A 21,525-nucleotide genomic window follows, 5' to 3' on the forward strand; every position below is an offset into this window, starting at 1 on the left:
TTTCTAAAAGGTACAGGCATATAAAGTTACATAACACCGCCCCCTAGATGTAGGGTTACAAATGAATCACTACTAGTGATTCATTTGTAACTCTATATTCGCTTGCACTGTATACGTCATAGTAGTCAAATTTCATTAGTGTCCATTTCACTAGTCTGTGTGTCTTCGTTGTTTAGCCATGGAGTAGCCAATCGGATATCTTTAAGAACATATAATATATCAAGGTGTTACACAAAACATGTAACAATGCTTTCGCTAGTTATATGTATTTTGGGATCTATTGGTTGTAGCCCGAGTACTCCGACTGTTGCGGGCTAGACGGACATTTGGACAGATATATTCAGCCCTACAACAGGGCTGAATATCTGTCCAAATGTCCGTCTAGCTCTCTACAGTCACAGTACTCTGGCTATATTGGTTGTACCTCATGTAATCTTATATCTGTCTTGATAGCTAGGGTAGTTCAAAAGTAGTCCAGGGGTCACTAGGATACCAATTATGCAAATGAGATCACCGACACATTCCCCGCTATTGGTCCTGTGACCTCATTTGCATAATTAATACCTATGACCTCGCTATCATTTTCAAAAATGAAATCTTCGAATCTTAAGACCCAGTCACAGATTTTGTTTTTATCCCAAGTAATGTAGAATCAAAGGTATAAAATTTGTTTTGTTTAACGACACCACTAGAGCACATTGATTAATTAATCATCGGATATTGGATGTCAAACATTTAATAACTGACACGTATCCAACAGGAAACTCTACATTTGTCCTAATGCAGCAACGGATCTTTTATATGCACTTTTCCACATACAGAAAAGTACATACCACGGCCTTTGACCAGTTTTGGTGTACTGGTTGGAACGAGAAGAAACAGTCAGTTGAATGGATCCACTGAGGTGGTGCGATGCAAGCACTTCCAGCAAGCACTCATCCGACTGAGCTACCTCCCACCCCCATCCATGATATTTTTATTGTTCAAGGGTACAAAGTTTGCACCACAGTTTGAATTCTCAGTATGCTTTGAGGATGCAAAAATATCGCACATGACACGCACACATACATACACCCTGGCGTAGCCGGGGTGGGGGTATAACCTTTTATATTTGACTGTTGTCCCATAACACGTGTACAGACAGTGTGTGTGTGCTCATCCAATATAAGATATCGGCTTCGCCTAGATGCACGCACACAAACACACTAAAATGTGTGTGTACAGACAGAAATGCAAGCTTTTGATCCCTACGTCTCTAGGAAAACGACAGATGATATTGAAATCTGGTAATATAAAACTGGTGTACAAATGTATTAGAAGACGTATGCGATTAAAAAAACAAAACAAAAAATAACAACAAACAATTGAACACAAAAAATAAAAAACCAGCAGTTTATTTCTGTATAGATTTTGTCAACAGGCCTAATTAATCGGCGCTCTTCAGATTAAAGGTACCAGGCCTATTGGTGTGTAATGCTTACGGAAATTATGAAGCTGATATTGCTATTTGGAATTGCATATCCAAGTTTATATCTCTACAGAGGTGGCATGTATTTATCCTAAAAAGAATAACGCTAATTCATGCAAGTAAACCGTCGACTTGGGTTACATTCGTGGTTGGATTTGGAAGAAATAACATAGTTCAGGAACGTACGTGTGTGTGTGTTGGGAACCCTGAGCAAGAGACTACTTCTAGTAGTGGTTACAAAATAACAATAAATTACCATAAATAATGACGTCAATTTCCCATCAACCAATAAGAATGTGTTTTAATAGGTCATCATAATCTGCCAATAGAAAAAGTGGTTACAAGATAAATTACTTTAAATGACGTCAATTTCGAATCGACCAATACAAATTTATTTTAATCGGTGATTATAATCTGCCAATAGAAACCGTGGTTACAAGATAAATTACTTTAAATAATGACATCGATTTCCGATCAACCAGTAAAAATCGGTCGTCATAATCTGCCAATGGAAACAGTGCTTAGAAGATAAATTCCTTTAAATAATAACGTCAGTTTCCAATCCACCATAACAAAAACATTAATTATCACAGTGTTTACTTCTTCTTGGGTTTCTGCGCCATCCAGACCTTGACGAACTCTTTGTATGTGATCTTCTTGTCGTCATCTTTACACCACGCGTTCAACAGAGCGGAGATCTTTTCCGCTTGGATGCCCAGCTCCTCGTCTGCTCTGACGGCGTTGATGAGTTCCTCCTTGGTGAGAAACCCGCTTCCGTCCGTGTCGATCAGCTTGAAGGCCACCTCCATGGCGTGGCCCACCTGCTGGATGCCAAACACGGCCAAGAACTCTTCGTAGTCCAACTTCTGATTATCGTCCTTGGCTAGAGCGGCGAGAAGGTCGGAGATTTTCTCGGCCTTCATGTCAAGGCCGCAGTCTTTCGACGTCGCCCCGGCGATCTCCGCGCGAGTCAAGGTGCCACTTTTGTCCTTGTCCAACATATTGAATGCTCTTCGTAGCGCCATCTCTCTGTAAATGATAAACAGAAAACCCCCCACTTAAATAGTACATTTATTGACCTGTTGCACGTATTTTATTAATATCAGTAGGCCCATGGATTTTTTGTATGCACCTTTGCCTGCCTGAGGGCAAATATACCCTGAAAAGGACAACCCCTATCAATAAACATTGAAAATAGATGTTCTGAAATGCAATTTCCTGCCTTCTACAAGTAAACCTCATCATGACAAATGCGGGTAATTGCAAAATTTTTATGATGCACAATTTCTGTATATATGTAGGCCTATACATACTGAATATATAACCACCACACTAAATGTGACTTGTAGGAGGGGGCCGGGGGGGGGGGGGGGTGTGCACCTGCCTCTCTGAGAATCTCACCTCTTTTTTTTTCACTCCAGAAAATGGCATACACATCTCAGGGTTTAATTTGTATAGTGTTTCATTTGTTTATAAAAAGTAGTGCCCCCCCCCCCTCCCCCCAGGATGTTGACCAGGGTATGGTCCTGTAGGCCTATACAATCGAGAACCTTGAAAAGTAGGGGCCGAATGTACAAAGCCTGTTTATGTCTTACACGTGTTTAACTACATACATTTACAATGCTTAAAGACCCGCGTTTAAGAAAAGACATTTCAGGGGCGTGCGCAGTAAATTTTGCAGGTGGGGGGGGGGGGGGGGGGGGTCGAGGTGTCTGGCGTCAGGATATGACAATGTTTTTCGCCTTGAACAGGGTGTGTGTTCGACCTCCCCCCCCCCCCCCCCCCCCTGCGCACGTGCCTGCATTTGCAATGCTGGTTACGAGCTTGGACATTGTAAAAAATGTTTTATTATGACGAGTGAGATTATAAACATTCTAAGTTGTTTTATAAATACAATCGTGTGTGTGTGTGTGTCTATATTTTATACTTTATATATACTACTCAAAACAAGTTAAAGGTGAGTAACTGTATTTTTATATGGTACATTTGAAATTGTATCATCATACTATTATACTGAATGCAACATAATTTTCACTATTGTGACGTTCATGTCTAATATTAGTAATAACCGAATGCAAAAAACATAATTAAAGTTAACAAAAAAGTTTGTTTTGTTTAACAACACGACTATAGCACGTTGATTTATTAATCATCGGCTATTGGATGTCAAACATTTGGTAATTTTGAAATATAGTCTTAAAGAGGAAACCCGCTACATCTTTTCCCATTAGTAGCAATGGATCTTTTATATGCACCATATAAAGTAGCAGGTTTTCTTTGTAAGACGATGTTAATATTATCAAATGTTTGACATTCAATAGCCGATAATTAATAAATCAATGTGCGCTAGTGGTTTCGTTATACAAAACAAAGTTCAACTTTCTTGTGATAAGAACACATCAAGTCCCTACGTCGCCTTAAATAGTGTAAAATAAAACCCCAAACAACAACAACAACAAAAAAACAAAAAACAGAAAAAACGGATTCGAACCACGGACTCTCTACATGATATGTGTGAGAAACCAGTGCTCTACCAACTGAGCTATTAGGAAAATTCTCAAAAGCTACTGGGTCAAGTCAGGTCAGGTCACAGGGCTTAACGTGCACATTCAGAGCAAGCTCTTGTAGTGCACGCCTGTCATGGGCGCAGGTTTCGACTTACACCGACTCCTTGTGCCGGGACAGAAAAGTGTTTGGGTGAGGGCAAAAGCTGCTGCCAGTAGGAGTACTTTATACCAACACCAATATTAGGCGTTTGTGTAGGAGGGTTTTGGGGGTTAATCACCTCTGCTCGGTGTTTAGGTTTTTTTCAAGCTATTTTCCAGGAGAGCATGACTCGACCCTCACCCCCTCCTGCTTTTACTTCAGTCATACAGTCTACCCACAATCCTCACCCTGCTACAATGTCTGCACATATCGTTTAACTAGCAATGCAAACGTACTTCATCGCTACTTTGGGGATTTTCTTAACAGCAGCAACATATTCCACTTTTGTGACTTTCCCGTCTTTTGTCATGTCCAAACCAGCGAAAATTTTCTGAAAAAGATAAATAATTAAATCTTTTTTATAGGTTCTGCATTTATATGTTATCGCTATTACTAAAACTGTTCACATACACAAACATACAGCAGGTGCGTGTGCAGGAAATTATGCAAGGGTGTGTGTGTGTGTGTGTGTGTGTCAAGACTGACGGCGAGCGATGTTTCTAACGGGTGTCGAATCATGCTTCCCTGGCAAATACATTAATTAATTCGCTTTGAACAAGCGGGGTCGATCCAGACACACACCCCCCCCCCCCCACACACACACACACACCCCGTTCCCCTGTACAGGCGTGTGTAAATATATACATGTAACGTGCACCTCGACAATCTCTGAGGGGAGGGGGGAGAGGGGGGTCCCAACCAGTGCACCACGACTGGTATATCAAAGACAGTAGTATTTGCTGTCATGTTTGTGGGAAAGTGAATATAAAAGATTCCATGCTATTAATATAAAACATGTAACGGGTTTCCTCTCTAACATTATATGTCGGAATTACCAAATGTTTGACATCCAATATTCGATTATTAATAAATCAATGCGTTCTAGTGGAGTCATTAAACAAAACAAAGTTTAACTTTTGTACTGTAGTATTCCATATTTATTGTATGTAGTATATTATGTATCAGAAACCGCGTGCATTTGGGAATACTAGGAGCGGGTCGTAGGTCAGTGGTAAAGCGCTCGCTTGCTGAGCGGTCGGTCTGAGATCGATCCCCGTCGGTTGGCCATTGTGCTATTTTTCGTTCCAAGCCAGTACCCCACCACTGATATATCAAATACCGTGGTATGTGCTATCCTTTCTGTAGGATGGTGCATATAAAATATCCCTATCTACTAATGGAAAAATGTAGCGGGTGCCCTCTCTAAGACGAAAGACTAAATGTTTGACATCCGATAGCCGATGATTAATAAATCAATGTGCTGTAGTGTTGTCTTTAAACAAAACAAACTGTACTGGAAATACCAGGGGCGTAGGATGGGGCCGGGGAATTCATTCATTTCAACCTATTTTCACGCTTTTGTCAAGGTTTTATTAAGGTTCAAGGACGCTATCCTGGGCACATACCTCAGCTATCTGGGCTGTCTGTCCATTACAGTGGGTTAGTGGTTAGTGAGAAAGAAGCGTTAAAACCTACCCATTGAGTAGTTAAAACTCAACCGGTATCGGGCTGCGATCCCAGTACCTACCAGCCTTATATCCGATGACTTAACCACGACACCACGGGGGCCGGTCGGGGAATTCAGGCTAAAACACTACTTTACAGTGCAATATTAGGCTATTGTTATAGGTGTCCTGTAAAAAGCTGAACAAAAGCGTCCGCTTGGTTCATATTCGAGTTCCCCTATCCCCAGGTTCAGACTACGCCACGCTTGTAATGTTTGTTTATCGAAACAGCCTGAAGATCAAACCAATTGCAAAACAAGGCTACTCATTAAATCCATGATTTTCCTGCTAAAGTAAATTTGAATGTAAGGACATCGATCTGTTGTTTTCCTTACTGATCATATGTAACAAGAAGAAGTTTGTTTTGTTTAATGACACCACTAGAGCACACTAACATTTGGTATTTTTTACTCGTAGTCAACAGAGGAAACCCGCTACATTTTCCAAATGCAGTAAGTAATCTTTTATATTCACTTTCACACAGACAGGAAAACACATACCACAGCCTTTGACCAGTTGTGGTGCACTGGTTGGAACAAGAAAAAACTCAATCAGTTGAACAGATTCACTGAGGCATAGGCAGAGTTGTCTAAGTTTGGAGGTATGGATGGAGAGAGAGAGAGAGAGAGAGAGAGAGAGAGAGAGAGAGAGAGAGAGAGAGAGAGAGAGAGAGAGAGTGTAAGACAGACATACAGACAGAGAGACAGACATATAGAGAAAGAGACAAACAGACAGACAGAGAAAAAGACAGAAAGACAGACAGACAGAGAAAAAGACAGAAAGACAGACAGACAGACAGACAGACAGACACACACACACACACACAGAGAGAGAGAGAGAGAGAGAGAGAGAGAGAGAGAGAGAGAGAGAGTGGACGAGAATTGGGTGGGAGATAAAAATGGCAGTAAGAGTGAGAGAAAATTTATTGGCATTAGGTCGGGGTGCATTTATTCGGGCATGAGTAGCAATCTGACTGAAATCTGCTCCACTGGTCTATAACTTCTGATTTCAATATGAGTAGCTGCCTGTTACACAAATTAGTTCGACACGGGCCAGTTCATTACAACGGTACTATACCCAACGTTGGAGAGGTTCATTACAACGGTACTATACCAAAGTTTGAAGAGGTTCATTATAACGGTATACTATACCAAACGTTGGAGAGAAATTTGATATTCGCGTGTTGTAGTACACGTGTGTTTTCTAGGAAGCTAATAAAACCTAAGCAATTCCTGCTAACTCGTCGACAACCAACGAAGCGTGCGTATATCGGAATCTGGCTAGCTTTCTCTTAACGGTCTATAAAGCGCGTGCATCTTCATACGCGCGCTTCCTACTATTCAAGGACAAACGACTCCAGATGCGCATCGAAGAAACTGATTTTTTTGTTTTAAAGAAACTGGCGCGGATCCAAGAGGGGTGTTGGTAGTGGTGATGGTAGTGGTGATGGTGGTGGTGGCTCTAGAGGTACGTGATATCCTCTCCCCGCTACGAATTTCAAAGCGACAAGAAAAAGCCAGTGTTTAGCACATGGATATAATTCATTTATTAAAAAAATGAAGTTTTAGTGGGATAAATGTAATATCTTGGTCAGTTTCAGGGCCCACGGAATAGTATTCGAAAGTAGGGGACCACTGTCAATGCGATGGGCCGGGGAAAGAAACTTTGAGGATCTGGAAGGCCTGGACCTGTTACGAAGGGTTCGAGGAGCATACTTCCCCCGAGAAAAAACACTACTAGAGCACATTAATGTATTAGTAAACACCGGCTATTTGTTGTCAAATATTTTAATAATTTTGACATACAGTCAAACGCTAAATTTTGTCATTAGTAGCAATGAATCTTTTATATGCACCATTACATAGGCAGGGTAGCACATACTAGGGAATTTTATATACCAGTCGTGATGCACTAGCTGGAACGAGAAATAGCGCAATGGGCCGAGCGACAGGAATCGATCCTAGACCGACCACACGTCAAGCGAGCACTTTACCACTGGACTACGTCCCGCCCTTCTGGGAAAAATTACCATAATATATTCATGTGCATAATGCATGTTAGGGTAGACCTACGTTTCAACGCTATATGTGTCCGTTTTTAAATGCTGCATCCCCTCCCTAAATCAATTCTCCATCAGCCCCTGCCGGAGTATCTTACATAATTCACGGAAAAGCAACGCATAGCACCTGGTTAAAGATGCAGAAAACAACAACAAAAAACCCCGTTAAGACCTAGTTTGTTTTGATGTAAGGACATCCAAAATGACGTCATTCGAGTTTGCCGTCATTTCCATTCAAAAATACACCGCGCCACATATTCTTACGTCATTTGAATATCTAGTAATGGCGGACTGGAATTAAAGCTGCGTGTACAGTTTACAAAAACACGTTGTATTAAGCTTGAGATTATATGATAAGGAGATTATTACCCTCGTGTATTTCGGTATCGTCAATAATACAATTTTTATTCCTAATATATGATATTGACGATACCGAAAAACACTGGTAATAACCTCTCTGTATTTTTAATCAATCTATATTTAAAGCAATCTAATTAAAATTAGCTCCACTATTACATGTGGATCTAACAGCAGCCAGTTGTAGCTCATGTCCACCAATCAAAACCTTACTTGCAGAATCATGCCAGTGATTTGAAAATAATTTGAAAATATTCCGACTTATTCTGAGGGTATACGATATGTTTCATGTGAATTACGAAAACCTTATTTAGACCAGTAGAACTAATTTTAATCAGACTGCTAGCAACACTGCGTAGTCTCCAATCTAATTAAAATTAGCTCCACTATTACATGTGGATCTAAAGACAGCCAGTTGGAGCTTATGTCCACCAATCAAAACCTTACTTGCAGAATCCTGCCAGTGATTTAAAACTAACACTGCGTAGTCCCCAATGTCCAGGTAACATTTCGTCTGTAAATAATAAATAAAATATTGACCAATCACACTTCGCCTTTTATAACGTTATTTGGGAGCATACAAATTATAAAAATATCGGGCGAGTCTATTATAGTGGCCGCAGTACAGCGAACCATACCAATACGTACGGGGTGGGTTATCAGTCTTCAATTTTAAATTAAAAATTATTTATTTATTTATATAAAAAAACAACAACACCTAAATCAGTCTTCAGTTTTACATTACAAATTATTTATTTTATAAAATAAAACATGTTTTAAGGCATTCGTAATTCATACGAAACATGTCGTATACCCTCAGGATAATTCGGAATGTTTTCAAATTATTTTTAAATCACTGGCAGGATTCTGCAAGTAAGGTTTTGATTGGTGGACATGAGCTCCAACTGGCTGTCTTTATATCCACATGTAATAGTGGAGCTAATTTTAATTAGATTGCGTAGTCTCCAATGTCCAGGTAACATTTCGTCTGTAAATAATAATTTAAATATTGACCAATCACACTTCGCCTTTTATAACGTTATTTGGGAGCATACAAATTATAAAAATATCGGGCGAGTCTATTTTAGTGGCCGCAGTACAGCGAACCATACTGATATGTACGGGATGGGTTATCAGTCTTCAATTTTACATTAAAAATTATTTATTTATTTATTTAAAAAAAACCCAACTAAATCAGTCGCAGTTTTACATTACAAATTATTTATTTTATAAAATAAAACATGTTTTAAGGCATTCGTAATTCACACGAAATACGTCGTATACCCTCAGGATAATTCGGAATGTTTTCAAATTATTTTTCAATCACTGGCATGATTCTGCAAGTAAGGTTTTGATTGGTGGACATGAGCTACAACTGGCTGCTGTTAGATCCACATGCATTTAAAGATATGTATTCTATTGAATGAAATGAATGAATGAATGTTTAACGACACCCCAGCACGAAAAATACATCGGCCATTGGGTGTCAAACTATGGTAATGCAAACAAATAAGGTGAAGATCAACATCAATATAAAAATTCAAGATTTAAATAAAAACAGTGTAAAGAACTGTGCAAAAATACAAATATCACAGATAGATTATATACTGACTTTCACGGATTTTACTTCAAAATAACCATATAATTATGTTAGACACCCAATATCTGTGGCATCATTAAACAAGCATAATTTTATTTTCCTTTTAGTAGTTTAATTTTTTTTATTTTTTAAATAAAAATCCAGTATAGACTACAATAACAATATATAACTGTATTTTTAATCAATCCATATTTAAAGATACGTATTCTATTGATTTTACTTCGAAAGATGATGTTCATTTCCGATGTGTCAGACAGTGTACACCTTTGGCAACGTACCAACAACGGTACCGCTCTGTGAGCGAGAAAGAAATGTACAACACCTGCATGCAAAATGCATTCAATCTACGTGAAATACCTTTGCCTCATCTTCGGTTCCTTTCCACCCACGCTTCTCCAAGATCGCTTTCACTTCTGAATACGATAAATTTCCACTTTTATCAGTGTCAGCCTCATCAAAGTCGAAAGAAAACTTCTCGAACTGACTTTGAGCCCACGCTTCGGTCATCTTCGTCGGTACTGCTAACTTCGGCTTCGTCGGAACTGCGGCTGGAGTTTTCGCGGGCTTGGAAACTGCGACGGGCACGGCAGACGACTTCGCAATACTGGTAACTTTCACTGGCACCGGGGCTCTCTCAATCGGTTTCTCGGTAGCGGCGGCGGCGGCGGATGTGGCTGTGATGGGTTTTGCTGCCACTGGTGGCGGAGGACTCTTGGACGGTTTGGCGGCTGTCGGCGCTGCATCATCACGGCTTAGTTGCAGGTATGGCTGTAACAATTTACCGACGAAGAAAGTGGCGGACAGCAAACCTAGCATGTTGAAGGAAGCCTCGATTCCGCTGGAAAGTCACTCACGTTTTAGATGATGCCTCCGACGTGTAGAAGATCTATACACGTGTTCATATGATACCTCTGTACTTTGCCAATCGGTCAGGATAATAATAGATTTCTGATCTTAAACAGGCGGTATTTCTGCACCCAAAACGTGATAGATGCTACGAAATTCACTTCAGGCGATGCGGAAAGGATATTTATATTCCCGTCCTGTCCGTGGGATGGTGCATATAAAAGATTCTTTGGGATGGGAAAATGTAGCGGCTTTCCTCTCTAAGACTATATTTCAGAAGTACCAAATGTTTGATATTCAATTTAGCCGATTATTAATAAATCAATGTGCTCTAGTTGTGTCGTGAAACAAAACAAACTTTTACTTTATATGCACGTGTCATATTGGAAAAGAAAGGAATATTTTACTGACTTCATCCCACAACTAGTACACCAAAGGCCGTGGTATGTACTGTCCTGTGTATAGGAAAGTGCATATCAAATATTCCTTGCTGTTTTGTTGATAAAAGCTATATATGGAGGTAGCGGGTATCCTCTCTTTTCTATAACCTAAATGTCGAAATAACCACATTAGACAACAAAATGTAATAATATTATATCTTCGTAATTTGTCTTTGAGTTAAAAGTTAAAATTTGTTTTGTTTAATGACACCACTAGAGCACACTGATTTATTAGCCATCAGCTATTGGATGTCAAGCATTTAGTAATTTTCACAATTAGTGTTAGAGAAATACCGCTACATTTTTCTATTAGTAACAATTATGGATCTTTTATATACACCATCCCACAGATAGGATAACACATGCCACAACCTTTGATATACCAGTTGTGATGCCTTGGCTAAAACGACAAATAGCCCAATGGGTACACTGACGGGGATCGATCCCAGACCGATCTCGCATCAGGGGAGCGCTTTACCACTGGACTACGTTCCGCCGATAATTAAAAAAGAAGAAGAAGCAGAATGCTACCATCACATTGGCTAATCTATTATACTTACCATGGGCGTCATTTGCAAGGAAAAAGTGGGGGGGGGGGGGGACAATTGGGTTCTAACAATATTTTGTGCGACTAATCGCGAGCGCCCTAGACGTGAAGCGACTTTTTGGGGGGGGTTTAAGGGCATGCCCCCCCCCCCCGAAAATTTTGAAAAATGAAGGTCATTGTGACTGTGAGAACATTATTTAGAGTAAAGTGGGGGGGGGGGGGACATCAGATATTCTGTCTCTCCCACTGCTAAAAGTGGGGGGGGGGACATATCCCCCCTGTCCCCCACCAAATGACGCCCATGATACTTACTGACATTAAATGTCAAAACATTATGGTCACGTTGGATCCAATGAAATAATTAATTACAACGACCAGCTGTACGATCCAATCAAATAATTCCATACAAATACAGTCGCATATACATGTATTATCTATATTAATAATAATATTTATATTTTTAAAGTAGGTGTTCTGAAATGCAATGTCCTGCATTCTGTAAGTAAAATTCACCACTAGAGCACATTGATGTATTTATCATCGGCTACTGTATTTCAAACATTCTGGTAAACCCACCGACAAGAATTGATCCAAGACCGACCGCGTATCAGGCGAACGGCTTACCACTCAGGCTACACCCTGCTCCTCGCAATCACAAATGCAGCTATATGCATTAAACGAATCGCTATCATCTTCATCACCGACCCCCACCCCACCCCACCCCAACACACTCACCCAGTGTGTCTTGGTGTATTGGTATCATTCTGACTGAAATCTATCGTATGGTCTGGAGTCCAGGTCTGTCGTTCTAATTGTATTACGTCTTATCTGCGTCTCTGTCTGTCTGTCTCTCTGTGTCTCTGTCTCTCTCTCTCTCTCTCTCTCTCTCTCTCTCTCTCTCTCTCTCTCTCTCTCTCTGCATCTCTCTCTATCTCTGTCTGTCTCTCCCCCCCCCTCCCTCTCTCTCTCTCTCGTAACATTTGAGAGCTTGAAGGGCCTGAATATACATATATATGTTATGGGGCGTTTGGGGCGTATGCTCAGCCGAGAAAATTGTGAATTTCAGGTGTTCAAATAAATTTTATTTCCAGCCTTCTGAGCACAGTGACCCCCGCTTCCTCTCTCTCCCTCCCCCTACCCCCTCTCTGCCTGTCTCTAACTCTGTCTCAGATATAACACACTCACAGGCGCTGATCCAGGATTTTCTGCTCGGGGTTTAAATACTACTTAAATTATGTACAGGGGAGTTCAGGGGTTGAAACCCCTCTGTGCTCGAGGAATCCTTCTTTTTTTTAAGTTTTGAAAACAAAAAATTTACTCAAGTAGAAGGGGTTCGACTGTCGAAACCCTCCCCCTGCACACGCACCTGTAAACAAGTTCATCTGAACTTATAATGCTGCTTTACTCCATTTTGTATTATTCATATATAAAATAAATGATTTTGAATTTTCAACTAATCCAGTCATGAATACAATGAATTATTGACAATTCGCAAGCAGATGATAATTAATCTCACACATTCACACCTCTGGGTCACAAATGCTGATATCGACATCACCCTGACCTCTGTTGGAAAAAAAGCATACGTCAACTAACCAATCAGCATGTCCGTTACAAAAATGGGTCATATGTCTTCAGGTAAATGCTTAGCGTGTTGTGGTGAAAAGTTTTGATTGAATTTACACAGGTAAGCAATGATCATTCGAATTTGGTGACTGTCGTTTAAACATAATTATGTTAAATAGCCGATGTACGTTTCTTTCCATTACTTTACTATGTGCATCTATTTATTTGTTTATTCTTAGTCTTATAAACATGGAAAGAAATTAAAAGTTTAGCGTCGGCTTAGGACACGGCCTTGGACCAAAGCCAAAATGGCTACCAAGAAGCAATACATCGTAAATGGGCTGTAGATTTTCCGTAAACGTATCTATACATTTTAGCATTTGAAATAAAATTCTATTAAAAATCAATTTCGTTAACAATACACAGTAATGATTTGTAAAGATCGGCGAATGACAATAGAATAAAACTCGACAAACAAGTGAAAATATCTGTGCTACCCCGGAAGTACAGTTACGTTCCAAAAATTGTGGAATGTTGATAAGTTTTAGTGTCCTTGGTGATGTGAATGTTAAAACAGTTTGTAAGATGGAATGAGTACAATAACCTGCTCTCATTAACCTGACCTGTCCTTTCTTATTGTTAATAAACTAGTAAAGGTTGGGAGGTGGGTGGGGTGAAGGGGACCTCCTTCTGAAGTCCTTGATCTTTGGACCAGGCAGGCATTCTCAGAGTGTGTGTTTACAGGTGTTTACCTGCCCCAACTAATGCTCTACAACTGGTTTATCAAAATGTGATAAACCAGTAGTGGATTATTGGTTGGGACAGGTAAAAACAAGGCTGGTAGGTGCTTGGTTTTAAGGATTGAACCTCTGTTACCCCCCCCCCCCCCCTTTTGTGTGTGTCCACAACTGATATTGGTATACCAATTATGTGGTATGAGGTGCCCTGCCCGTGGGAAGTGCATACAAAATATCTGCTGCTATTAGATAAATGTAGTGTGTTTCCTTGCTGAGACTATATGTCAGAATTACAAAATGTATGACATCCAATATCCGATGATTAAATAAGTCCAGTGCTCTAGTGGTGTCATTAAACAAAACAAACTTTATCTTTAGCTGTTTATCACCCCTTAATATAAAATAGCTCTTGCTTTGACTTTACATTTAACTTTTAACTAGTAAATGTATGAAAATAGAAAATAGTTTTTCAATATTTTGCCTGTTAATCTGCAGGGGTGAAAAAGTCGTTGGTTATACTATGTATGCTTCTCTCTATCTTTTATAAGAAAGTATGAGTAAATATATATTTTTTAAATCAAGAACCCCCCCCCCCCCAAAAAAAAAAAACCCCCACCCCAACCAAAATACACACACACCCTTGTATATAAAAAAATAAACCCAGAACCCCCAAAACACATGTAAGTTACCCGGTATCATGAATTTGTGATCATCATATTTGATGTAGGCCTACAACAGGGTTTCTACCAGAGGGTGCCAGAGGCCAGGGCTTCTAGAATTTTATAAATATCCACTAGTCATGGGATCAGTGATTTTAAACATTTACTAGTCATGATTAAAAATTCACTAACCCTACTTTAAATAAATACAATTTTACTAATAGTAGTAATCAGATAGGTCACCTAAAAAGGGAGATAGAGCTTAAAACCTCTTAGATTGGGGGTGGCAAGAGGGGACAGGATATTCATATTTACAAAATAAGACTTAAATGCAGCATTTAACAAGGTTTTTTTTCCACTAGCCATCGGGCTAGTTATAGTAGTTATTTACTAGCCCAACACTGAATATCACTAGCCATGGGAATGGGGCTACCATAATCTAGAAGCCCTGCAGAGGCAGATCTAAGGGGGGGGGGCTAAATTTTGCGACAGTTATAATTTTATTACATATCACCCCCTCCAAACCTCCCCCAAAGTTCCATTGGCATTCCGCCTCATGTCATTGGGGCCCCCTTAAATGGCTTTTCTGGATTTGCCACTGGGTATGAAGGGTACAGTTACATACCCTAAAATATGGATATATTTTATAACCACCTATAGAGGAACATTTTGTTCAGTTACCACATTGCGATTCGCTACAGAAGTTTCAGAGATCGCTACACAATTTTAAAACATTAAACAGTAATTGCTGATAAATTTTTCAATTGACTAGAAAATATCGCTAATCAATTTTCAATTGCTTTTAATTGTTTATTAGCATTGAGCTATACAGCTCATCTCTTATGAACGTTACAAATACATGTGCAGAAGAAACAAAGCACAAACAAACAATCTTTCAATAAATATTTCAAAATAAAATGTTCCCTTTTCAAAGAGGGGAGGTGATGCATGTGAAAATGTTGATAATCATGAATGGTCCATAAAAATGTTGATAATCATGTTCACTATTTTCCTGTTCCAGTTGTTGCTGCTGTCCTGCATGTAGAGATGCCTGCAGCCACGACAGACTTCAAGTCAGCACTAGGTGAGGGCGCTTGTTACTAGCAGACAAGTCAATTTCAGGTTATCTTGCAGGGCTAGCTCTGGGTCAGGAAAAAGGTTCACCAAATTATCTGTTAAACTTTCAAAAATTGCAAAAACCCAGTTATTTTGTTTCAAAATATCAATTATTACATAAAATTATTTCGCCTAATTAAAATAAAATTCACCAATTGTTTTTGAAATTTGCAATTGGCGAATTTGGAGAGTGCCAGGGCTAGCCCTGTCTTGTACGTCACAGAGTGATCGATTCAACTGTTCTTTTTTTTTTTTCATTGGGTGGTATGGCATTGGTGACCTGGTCATCACCTAGGAGCAGCCAGTCGTATGTGTTTAAAATGTTAATGCACCAACATGTATGTGTTAACAAGTACATGTATGTGAACATTATAAAAAATAATGAGCAATGTTCTAATCAACGGGTGTGTAAGAAATTCATGCTATTATGTAGAAATTGACTATTAAACACTGCTGGAAGCTATTTTTTCTACTGGTCTGAATCTGGCATCCCTAACGACCTGAGCGAATAAATTAGCCAACATGTAGCTCTCAGTCTGTGGGCAGATATTTAATGACACACCCATCAGCTTCATTGTAATTCGGAATAAAAACTTATAGATATTTATTAAACCTAAAACTGACCAAATGATAGTGTCAAATATTTTTAATGTCTTTCTTTTCTTTTTGGCATGAACATTAAAAGGGCTACGCAAAACATGACTTGCGCGAATGATGTGTGAGCAAAATGATCGCCCGTGCCATTTTCAGAGGACTGTTATTAAAATCCTATTCAATCTTATTATACTGTGTCTAGTGATAAATGTATCTTGTATCACACACAGTACTGTGGAACAAGGAAGGATACACATACACAAACTGGAATGTATGGGAAGGACACAGTGGCAAACCATGTATGGCACCATAGCATGTTTTTTGTCGTCCATGCTGTAAAAAATTTGGGGCGGGACGTAGCCCAGTTGTAAAGCATTCGCTTGATGCACGGTCAGTCTAAGATCGATCCCCATCAGTGGACCAATTGGGCTAGTTCTCGTTCTAGCCAGTGCTCCACAATTGGTGTAACAAAGGCCATGGTATGTACTATCCTGTTTGTGGGATGGTGCATATAAAGGATCCCTTGCTGCTAATTGAAAAGAGTAGCCCATGAAGTGGTGACGACAAGTTTCCTCTTTCAATATATGTGTGGTTCTTAACCATATGTCTGATGCCATATAACCGTAAATAAAATGTGTTGAGTGCATCGTTAAATAAAACATTTCCTTCATTTAAAATATTTGGGGCATAATGGCAAGTAAAGAGTCACCTACGGCAACCAAATCCGTCGCAATATAGAGGTCTGTGCCATCTAGACGCAATTATCATTGGTTCATGTATTTGATACTTATTCACAATTTAATAATTTTCTGTGTTGTTGAGAAAAATATTGTTATCTCCTTTTTTTGAAGATGCATTTAAGTATTTGGGCGACAATGTGGACGGTTTGGGAGAGGTCGGCGCCCGTGAAGAGGAAATAGATTTCCTCAGAGATGTCCTTAATGATTTCAAGTTGATTTCGCTAGTCAAGGTGAGGTTTTCACGTCAGTTTAATATCCAGATTAGCCAGTTAATAATGTTTATACAGAATTTTTTAATTGCCTATCGGGGAACATTTTGTTTTCAAAATCTTGATTAAGTTCACAACATATTGTAAGCTTTCAGCCAATGAAATCACATTAAAGTTCAACTGTTCAGTTTTGTCACCTCTGTTTTTTTTGGTTTGCTTATAAACATGCCAAATTAATGTCTGGATTTCATAGGTTGATAAAACCAATTATTATCCAGATGTGGTAAATAATTGTTTTGTTACATAATACAATCAGTAAATTGTCTACATTCATGTTTTCTTTATTTCGGTGGAACTTTGTATGCACTTACATTTTTCGCAAAACTGACAAGTTTTGTTTGGCATCATGGAATTTTATGACATAACGTCTGCCAACACACACGAATTGCATGCAACAAGTTGGTTTGACAAAATCGCATAAAGAGAATGCTGCTTTACTGATATTTCTAGTCAGTTTAAAATTGATTAGCAATTACTGTTTAATGTTTAAAAGGACATTCCTGAGTTTGCTGCAATTTTTAAGATGTTATCGACTAATAAAACGTTTCTATGATTAAACTTAAATATTAAATATATTTTCTTGTTTAGAATATTAGTGGCGATATAGTAAACGTGTTTCTGATCGTTCTAATATTTGTACTAGGTAAATTTTCATTTTATTTCCTAAAACAAAATAGTTGCGATATGAATTGCCATCAGTCATGGGATTGACCGATGTAAATTTTTTGTCGATGGATAAATATTATTGTCGCCAGTTAAAAGGAATTGTCTCTTGATTTACATTTGTTGCCAAAGTTACTGGGTTAAACTTGCCGTAGCTGACCTAAAAATTCCTAAGTTGGAGCCCTGTGACATGCTTTTATATGGAAATCTTTGCAGGCACATGAAGCAATAGATACCGGACACCGGCCGGGTGAACTGTCGGCAGTTCTCGTCACCCAGGACGTGCTGGATTCCGTGGCCGATGACGCCCACACAAACACCCATGTCGCCGAACTCCAGGACATCTTCGATAATCCACACGTTCAGGTATAATATGATAATCCACACATTCAGGTATCACATGATAATCCATGTGTTCACTTATCACACAATAATCCACACAATCAGGTAACACACGATAATCCACACATTCAAGTATCACATGATAATCCACGTGTTCAGTTATCACATAATAATCCAAACAATCAGGTATCACACCATAATCGACATGTTCAGATATCACATGATAATCCACATGTTCAGTTATTACTCAATAATCCACATGTTCAGGTATCACACGATAATCCACATTTGGGTATCACATAATAATCCACTTGTTCAGGTATCACACGATAATCCATGTTTTCAGGTATCGCACGATAACAGGTTCAGGTATCACATAATAATATACATGTTGAGGTATCACACGATAATCCACATGTTGAGGTATGAACACAATAATCCACATGTTCAGGTATCACGGTAATCCACATGTTCAGGTATCACACTATAATCCACTTGTTCAGGTATCACACAATAATCAACATGTTCAGGTATCACACTATAATCCACATGTTCAGGTATCACACTATAATCCACATGTTCAGGTATTACACTATAATCCACACATTCAGGTATCACACTATAATCCACATGTTCAGGTATCACACTATAATCCACATGTTCAGGTATCACACTATAATGCACACATTCAGGTATCACACTATAATCCACATGTTCAGGTATCACACAATAATCAACAGGTTCAGGTATCATGATAATCCACATGTTCAGGTATCACACTATAATCCACATGTTCAGGTATCACACTATAATCCACATGTTCAGGTATCACACTATAATCCACATGTTCAGGTATCACACTATAATCCACATGTTCAGGTATCACACTATAATCCACATGTTCAGGTATCACACTATAATCCACACATTCAGGTATCACACTATAATCCACATGTTCAGGTATCACACAATAATCAACAGGTTCAGGTATCACATGATAATCAACAGGTTCATTAATTCACACGAAATTAATTCATTAATGCTTATTTTCATGCTTATATCCAAATAAGGTTCAAGCAAGCTCTCCTGGTCACACACCTCAGCTATCTGGGTTGTCTGTCCAGGACAATGGGTTAGTGTTTAGTTCTTACTGGTTAGTGAGAGAGAAATCGGTGTAGTGGTCTTACACCTACACATCGAGTCATTAAACTCACTCTGGATGGGAGCCGGTACGGGGATATGCGAACCCTGTATCTACCAGACTTATGTCCAATTGCCTAACCATTATTCCACCGAGGGGTGAGCCGTAGCCCAGTGGTAAAATGCTCGCTCGAAGTGTGGTCGGTTTGGGATCGATCCCTGTCAGTGGGCCCATTGGGCTATTTCTCATTCCAGCCAGTGCACCACGACTGGTATATCAAAGGCCGTGGTATGTACTATCCAGTCTGTGGGATGGTGCATATAAAAGATCCCTTGCCACTAATCGAAAAGAGTAGCCCATGAAGTGGCGACAGCGGGTTTCCTCTTTCAATATCTGTGTGGTCCTTAACCATATGTCTGACGCAAGATAACCGTAAATAAAATGTGTTGAGTGTGTCGTTAAATAAAACATTTCTTTCTTTCTTTTTATTACTCCACCGAGGCTGTTTCTTTGTATAACTTCATGTTACTTATTTTGGGCACACTCTTCATCAGCTTTAGTGCAGTCGAAAACCCTGGCACCAGCCTCAGTGGTATCGTGGTTAGGCCATCGTTCTACAGGCTGGTAGGTACTGGGTTCGGATCCCAGTCGAGGCATGGGATTTTTAATCCAGACACCGACTCCAAAGCCTGAGTAAGTGCTCCGCAAGGCTCAATGGGTAGGTGTAAACCATTTGCACCGACCAGTGATCCATAACTGGTTCAACAAAGACCATGGTTTGTGTTATCCTGCCTGTGGGAAGCGCAAATAAAAGATCCCTTGCTGCCTGTCGTAAAAGAGTAGCCTATGTGGCGACAGCGGGTTTCCTCTAAAAAACAGTGTCAGAATGACCATATGTTTGACGTCCAATAACCAATGATAAGATAAAAAAATCAATGTGCTCTAGTGGCGTCGTTAAATAAAACAAACTTTACTTTCTAAAGCCCTGGCAAGGGATGTTTGAAACTGTCTTAGCACTAGAAAATCATGAAACCATCATAGGCTGTGACGTCGCTATAGCACAAGCCTTAGTGATGTTATAGCCCACAATGGTTTTACTATTTCGTAGCGCTAAGTAGGCTCTCCACAAATCCAAAATATTTTATTAAGAGTACTCAAGGGTCAGACTCGTCCCAGTCCCAAGTACCCGACACTTACACTAGGTGATAATGAAACTAAGGAATGAAGTAAACTAGTATTATGTATCTTCATTTGAGCTCTGAACATGGATGCCAACTCATGCCATTGTATTGCATTCCACACATTCAACTTTTGTTTTACCTCCATATTTCATAGCTCTATAATGTAACTGCCGACAAGCATATATGGCAAAATGACATTAAAAAATATAATTAAATGAGAGTGCTCTTCCTTGCATGGGTACTAGAGCCCTGTGAACAGACTCGAGTCTTGCTACACTCAGCCCATACCTGCGTACTCGTGGAGACCCTAGCACTAAAATAGCTTCAAAAATAATGGGCCAGTAAATATACTTTCCTTTGTGTTTGCGACAGGCGCTGCTGGTTTCCCATGACGATATCAAGGACAAGAAGTACCTGGAGGAGGATGAAGTGTTCAACCAGCAGATCGACGAGCCGCCCGCCCAGGACTTCAACATCGTCAAGGAGCAGAACCGCTTCGTGAGGATCCGCAAGTCTCACACGGAGCCACTGGTGAGCACAGTTACAGAGTTTGCAATTGCCTAAGATAGGGTGTTGGTGTTAATTCTCGATCACCTACAATAGAGAGTTAGTGTTAATTCTCAATTGTCTATGATAGGGAGTTAGTGTTAATTCTCGATCCACCTACAATAGGGAGTTAGTGTTAATTCTCAATTGCCTACGATGGGGAGTTAGTGTTAATTCTCAATTGCCTATGATAGGGAGTTAGTGTTAATTCTCGATCCACCTACAATAGGGAGTTAGTGTTAATTCTCAATTGCCTACGATAGGGAGTTAGTGTTAATTCTCGATCCACCTACACTAGGGAGTTAGTGTTAATTCTCAGTTACCTACGATAGGGAGTTAGTGTTAATTCTCAATTGCCTACGATAGGGAGTTAGTGTTAATTCTTAATTGCCTACAATGTGGAGTTAGTGTTAATTCTCAATTGCCTACGATAGGGAGTTAGT

General features: G+C 39.5%; 2 protein-coding genes across 2 annotated transcripts in view; one reads left to right on the plus strand and one right to left on the minus strand.

The window, feature by feature from the left end:
* Positions 1 to 1,378: 1,378 nt before the first annotated feature.
* LOC121387413 (calcium-dependent protein kinase 22-like) lies at positions 1,379 to 10,571 on the minus strand. Its single transcript, XM_041518521.1, has 3 exons — positions 10,053 to 10,571; positions 4,411 to 4,505; positions 1,379 to 2,497 (listed from the first exon to the last, which is right to left on the minus strand). The coding sequence occupies exons 1-3, from the start codon at positions 10,509 to 10,511 to the stop codon at positions 2,065 to 2,067; spliced, it is 987 nt and encodes a 328-aa protein (XP_041374455.1). The 5' UTR covers positions 10,512 to 10,571; the 3' UTR covers positions 1,379 to 2,064.
* Positions 10,572 to 13,154: 2,583 nt separating this feature from the next.
* LOC121387468 (MAGUK p55 subfamily member 6-like) overlaps positions 13,155 to 21,525 on the plus strand; it is a 30,961-nt gene continuing 22,590 nt past the window's right edge. Inside the window, exons 1-5 of the mRNA XM_041518593.1 lie at positions 13,155 to 13,215; positions 15,512 to 15,574; positions 17,052 to 17,170; positions 18,089 to 18,238; positions 20,909 to 21,067. Of these exons, the coding sequence (XP_041374527.1) occupies positions 15,538 to 15,574; positions 17,052 to 17,170; positions 18,089 to 18,238; positions 20,909 to 21,067 (465 nt within the window). The 5' untranslated portion in view covers positions 13,155 to 13,215; positions 15,512 to 15,537. The remainder of the gene's footprint in view (positions 13,216 to 15,511; positions 15,575 to 17,051; positions 17,171 to 18,088; positions 18,239 to 20,908; positions 21,068 to 21,525) is intronic.

This window comes from Gigantopelta aegis, chromosome 13 (genome assembly GCF_016097555.1).
Source record: "Gigantopelta aegis isolate Gae_Host chromosome 13, Gae_host_genome, whole genome shotgun sequence".
Classification (NCBI taxonomy): domain Eukaryota; kingdom Metazoa; phylum Mollusca; class Gastropoda; order Neomphalida; family Peltospiridae; genus Gigantopelta; species Gigantopelta aegis.